This window comes from Halyomorpha halys, unplaced genomic scaffold (assembly GCF_000696795.3).
Source record: "Halyomorpha halys isolate HHAL.00 unplaced genomic scaffold, Hhal_1.1 Scaffold15.1, whole genome shotgun sequence".
Taxonomy (NCBI): Eukaryota; Metazoa; Arthropoda; class Insecta; order Hemiptera; family Pentatomidae; genus Halyomorpha; species Halyomorpha halys.
In genome coordinates this window covers 4,051,409-4,057,667 of record NW_027108914.1, presented here as the reverse complement: position 1 = coordinate 4,057,667, position 6,259 = coordinate 4,051,409, and the positions used below count along the sequence as shown (strand labels likewise).

The window sequence follows — 6,259 nt, the reverse complement described above, 5'->3', positions numbered from 1 at the left end:
TATATAATTTTTGTTTCCAATCATAATAAAAACTATTGGCCCACCAATAACCTCTAAAACCAGGTTTTTCTAGGTTATGGCTACATCTCATCATAGCGTTCTATAAGAAAGTTCATAAGTTAGATGTCCTTGTGCTCCATTGTCATTTGCCGAACAATAGGGGAAAACCTGTTGTGAATCCAATATAAAGTATACATTATACTTATCATTGAAGAGGGGAAAACTCATCTTTTCAAACAGTACAAAAACATTTGAATTTGGTCAAATTAGGGATGAGCAATAAAAGATTTAATTTGATATAGAAAAAGATGCAAAAAAATTTACTCACTCTCTGGCGAGTTAAGCTTTGTCTTTTATTTAAAGGATTTTTAATAATTAAATATTTTTATAATATCTGAACTGCTTTTGTAATTTTTTCTTAATGTTTTTATTGTTTATATGATGTTAGTAAAGTGTCCAATATGCTAATTGGTTTCATAAAAAATACCATCCTAAATTTTTTATATCTTAAGAAATAGTACATAATTATGTAGGTATCTATTAAGTCTTCTGACAGCACCTTTCTTACAAATCATTATCTCGTTTTACAAACATTATACATTACCCCATCACTTGAAATTATTAAAATGAGTAGATAAGAAGTTTTAATAATAAAAAAAAAAGTAACTGAAATAATACAAAGGAAATGAACTTGACAACTAATTTGCAATAATATAAAAAATAAAAGTTGGTTAAAAAAGATATAGAAAACTAACTTCATATTTGGACTTAGCATTTCAAAAGTTGTTCTATACAAATATCAATCAATTATCTTGTCCCATCTGATTCCCTAGTAACTAAGAATAATTTTTTACTGATAATGACTTTTGGAAAAATTTATGATACAGTGGTAGTGAAAATTTCTAGGCTAAAAAAATTATTTCCTGAAAAAGGATATTTAAGGATTTCTCAGAGTGCTGAAAACAAAAATAAACTTATGTTGTAATGAATTTTTTTTTTCAACTTTTTTCAGTGGCATAAGCTCAATAAGATCACTCAAAGATCTGTTGTTTTTTCTATTTCTTAGTAAAAAAAAAAAAAATAAATAAAATAGTATATATTTCTTGTAGATACAAAATAAAATGACTATAAACTATTGGAATTAATTATAAATCATTTCATTCTGCACCAAGGGTCCTTAGGGACAAATCCCGGGACACATGACCAATATTGTTAGAAAAACTTTTCTTATTATATCTTCTTTTAAACAGTAAATATATATTTGTTTTTATTAGTTAACTTACAGCGGAATCGTTAGACTAATATATTATGGGAGATAAAGCAGGAAATTTTGAATAAAATATGCTTATCACAATTCTGCTAAACATTGAGATATCTTTTATTGCTTCTATAGTCATGAATTTGTTGCTAGTTGGGTAAATAAGTTTAAAATAGAAAAACTGATAAAAGGTATGTTCTTCTTTTAAATTTATTTATTGACATTAACAACTGCATATAAAATACAACAAGCAAATTTGAAGTAAGATCATAATGATATGATACAACATATAGAGAAACTATCCATTGGTAAAACTCTACAAACATTTTACAATATAAGGTCATGAGGACATCTTCTTTTCAGGTACCTCGGAGGATTGCCAAGAATGAAAGAGGAAGCAAGGTCAGAAACAAGTGGGTTTGGTTGGTTAGGGAGTTTATAATGGAAGGAATGATACGAGAGGAATTCGAAGGTTTAGTGGAGCCCCAAAATTCAACTCCATACGTTCAGATGCGCCTTATTATTGTCATGTAGATCAGTCTTTTGTAATGAATTGGAAGTTTAGACCGTTTGTCTAGTAAGTGCTGTAATAGCCGGAATCTGTGTGCAGTTTCCTGTCTTTTCAGATTCCAGGTTAGTCGTTTGTCAAGGTGTAGTCCAAGATAACGAATCTATTCTACAGGGGTATGTTCTTAAAAATTAGAAATTTCAATATGTTTTATTGGTATTACATACACCAGATATATAAGAATATCTTTTATTCTTCATGGTTCGTGGAGAACAAACCACAAATCATTGACAATTAGGAAATAAAATTTCCAATGTTATTATAATTAAATGTGTATATTTTTAACAATAAAAAGCTTATAGTCTCGAGGTCTGATAGACAACAAATGCTTTTTATAGCAATGCATTATATAAATGTATTCAATGAACTTTAAAGAAAATTAATAGGTACTATATTTAATTAAAATGTATTTCTTTAATATTATTTATGTAATTTGAATGTTTTCTTTTTTTACTTTATTAATGGTTTCAATTGCATATTTAGATAAAATAATTTATCAATTTTTGTTGTAATTAATTTTTGGATTTTCTATATTCACTTCTTTTTTGCTCCTTTTTTCTTTTTCTATAAAGGTCACAAATGTGGAACACGGCTTAGAAATATACCATATTTTTGCAGCATTTTTTAACAATATTTCTCTAGCTATCATTTCCTATATTACTATAGACAACTATTTCTTTAAAAGAAATAAGAAAAACTAATTTTTTATTAATAGTTATACATCTATAGATAAAAAAAAATTTGTTCTACTTTTGATTCTTCCATATCTTTACAAAAAGAATCAAAACTAAAATTAGTTAAAAATTTTGCAATCAATAATCTAAAAGCTCAAAGAAAAGTATGTCCTAATATGACAAGAGGAAGAGAGTAGATGTTGAAAAATATGTGCATTCTTAAAGAAGAATAAACAATTTTATCAAAAACTAAAATGAATTGTTTAATTTAATAATAAAATAATAAATTAAATATACATCTATAAATTGTAGATAATTATACATTTAATATTGTCTGATTGTAATACAACATAATTGAACCTGAAGATTAAATCTTAAAAAGTTATTAGATTGTGTTGTTCATAAGGAAATCTGATAAAAGCAAGTAATTATTATGCTCAGTTTCCAATAAAGTAAATTAATAAAAATTGTTCTTAAGGTGCAGTAATTAATTTAGAGCTGCTTGTAAAAAAAATTACAATTTAGTAAATTAAAATTATAAACTAATTAAGATAATTCAATGCATATTATTTTTTCAAACATGAATAAACTATCATCAATAGCTAGCAAATATTTGTCATAGATTATTTTTTATTAAGTCAAAAAATATATAAGTTAAACAGAAATAACAAACCAAGAATTTTCTTTGTCTTTTGAATTTGGTCAAGTTTTTCTTTGAGACCAATTTGAAGAGCTCCGTTCTGAAGTGCCATTATATCTATTGCTTCACCATTATCATGTTTTGGAATGCACATTGGTTCAGGCTTTATATAACTTTTGCCAGTTGCCATTACTTGCTTCAATCTGAAAACATATTGAAAATTATTATTCTTAAGCTAGAATAATTATTGACAAGTTTTGACAAAAAAATATGACTTTAAAAAAAAATGAAATAAAGAATATTTAGCTAAACAAAGTAGTATTTCGAGAAAAATAAAATAAACATTCAATCAGAAAAAAAAACACTTGTTCTTAGTTTGTATTTACACAACAGAACAATGACAGAGGACAAATAAAAACATAAATCTAAATAAACATACATTTTAGTCAGAATAAATATGGACAGTTTGTTCTATACAGAACAAGATACACAATGTCAAATAGAAGATATGAATGTTTAAATTTTATATTCAAATAACAAATGTTAAAATACAAGTCAAGACTTGACAGATATATAGTAAGAATTAAGATCTCATATTATTAAAAAAAAAAAAATGACTCAACAACAAATATTTTATTTTAGTCATTAATTAAAAATAAATGATAAGATATGTGGATATGGATTACCGGAGAATATACAGTAACCAAAGAAAAAATATATGTATAAATAAGTCTGTTTCAACACCCACTTTTAACTGTCTGGAGCAAGCGTAGAACTGCCAAACTTTTTGCCTCCCAAAACCTGTACTGTAAATGCTCTATTCTGTACAATACCACACAGTCGGATGTACCAGACAGACATAGTATATCATTCAATAATAAAAAAAACTGTAAAATTCTAACCACAGTATATTTATATATATGTTTCTTTTTATGCTTTGAGACAATTACAGGTTTTAGTGTGATTCCAGTGCTATTTAAATTAGTTTAATTTTTGTCTTTACTTATTCATTGAGATAAGCCACTAATAACAAATATGCAGTTTTTATGATAATCAAAATTTATAAATGACAGAGCATCATTTATAAAAAGCAAGCTTACAGAAGGACACAGAGTAAATTTCATGATTTTAACTGGAACAATTTATGTTTCTACCAATAGATTATTTTACTTGTTTGATTTAAACAATTGTTCTTTTCTAGATTTATAAGGAACAATGGACAATGAAAACAAAAATGTGTCTATTCGTCAGTCAAACAGTTTTTAGACGAGACCTAGGAGATAATAAAGTAGCCAGAAGTATATAGAATGACAACTATACTCCTCTCAATCTTCTCTTCCCTCCACATACAGAGAAATTCAATGAAAAAAAAATCAGCAGGTGTCGTATCTTGAGATATACAAATTCAAATGATCGATAAAAATTTTGATAGAAAGTAGAATAAATTAAAGGTAAAGTCATTTTTAAAATTTCAAATGGAACAATGTATATGAATTTGTCATTAAATAAACAGTTTGGGAAATTTAAAAAAAAACTATAACTAGAGATCTAATTTAGGTGGGTAAGGCCTAAATTAAGAAATTAGTTTTCGAAATTGGTCCATTTTTGTTATTAGTTTAATAACATCCCTTAAATAAGAATTAACATAAAAATTTCACTTTCTTGAGTCATCTTATAGCAAACTGTTAGTTGAACCACTGCAAATTTACCATTGAAGGTGTGGCTAAAACTAGGCAAAATGTAGAAAGTAGTGCAATACTGTCAACTTTCCCCAAGATATTTCTACTACATATCAGTACAATTAACATTACCTGCGTTCTAAAAGGTCCTCTTCCAATACTGTAGCAAAATACTCATCATTAATATTTTGCAGAAACTGAGGCTTCACAAGAAAACGGCTTAAAACACCAAACATTTTAATGAATCCTAAAGGTGTGCATACTGAAAAAAAAATTAGTAACAAATAAATTAAAATAAGAAGATTATGATACATCCATAAATAAATATTATTTCCCTTACATATCAGTAACACTACTCCAATAAATGATATACAAGAGTAAAGAAATGGAAGGTATGATATTCCGAAACCTGGAACAGAAATTTAGATAAATTTATTTTGAAAAGTGAAAGAAAAAAGTAAATAATTCTATGTGCTGTTAATTATTACTAAAAATTTGAAGTCTGTAGCCTTCCAAGTTGACCAATGCTGATATGACAAAGCTTAATCCAACTGATATCAGAATGAGTAATAGCAAAACAGTAAATGTTTCATAAAGCCGAGATTTCACTGACTGAAACAAAAAAAAAAAATTACTAACACTAATCCTTCACCAATTACAATTTATTATCCAGATGCTTCACCATACCTTTCTGCAGCCACTTAAACCTTCTGATTCTGTGAACAAATATGAAAACGGGAGCAAACCAAACAGGGAGAGATTTGAAAATAAGAAAACCAAGTTCCAGATACCTGAAATAGAACCGAATTAGAATAAGTTCAGAATTCAGGAACTAATAAAATTAAATAAAACAATAATAATAAAATATACCTTGTATCAGAGAATGGTTCAACCACTTTACATAGTAGCTGCGAGGATATGATAATAATACTTCATTGCTAACTATTGAAAAAGGATGTAATAATGCAGCACATATCGCTACGGAAAGAGTGAAAACACTCAGATGTAAACTGTAAACACAAATTTAATAGAAGTCAATTAAAAAGCAAATAAAAAAGAAAAGTAGCTCTAAAAAGACTTGACTGTATTGTATCTTCGATATAATTTAACCCACTTGGAGCAATAGGTAATTTAATATAATAATACATGCAATTATTCCTCTAATTTCCTAAAATCAATAATTTATTAAGAGAAATGGAATCATGGAAAGTAATATTTGATATAAATTAATAAGTGATACCTTACATAAGTATCAAATACAGTAGATAAGTCAATCAATATTTGGTTGGTGATAGTGAATTTATTTTAGGATAGCAGTTCAAAATCTTTATTATAATCTGTATTATCATTATTATTTAATGATTTAAATTTTTAATAATAATTTTTTTAACACAATGTATTCAATTTTGTCGAATTTCATTTATTATTATGAATTGAAAT

At 26.5% G+C, this 6,259-nt stretch overlaps 1 protein-coding gene across 1 annotated transcript in view; it reads right to left on the bottom strand.

Annotated features, from left to right (window-relative positions):
* Window positions 1-6,259, bottom strand: part of lili (LMBR1-like protein) — a 20,323-nt gene that overhangs the window by 12,604 nt on the left and 1,460 nt on the right. Inside the window, exons 3-8 of the mRNA XM_014419427.3 lie at window positions 5,690-5,829; window positions 5,507-5,610; window positions 5,308-5,431; window positions 5,160-5,228; window positions 4,952-5,081; window positions 3,174-3,343 (exon numbers count right to left, since the gene is read on the bottom strand). Coding sequence (XP_014274913.1) covers window positions 3,174-3,343; window positions 4,952-5,081; window positions 5,160-5,228; window positions 5,308-5,431; window positions 5,507-5,610; window positions 5,690-5,829 — 737 coding nt within the window. The remainder of the gene's footprint in view (window positions 1-3,173; window positions 3,344-4,951; window positions 5,082-5,159; window positions 5,229-5,307; window positions 5,432-5,506; window positions 5,611-5,689; window positions 5,830-6,259) is intronic.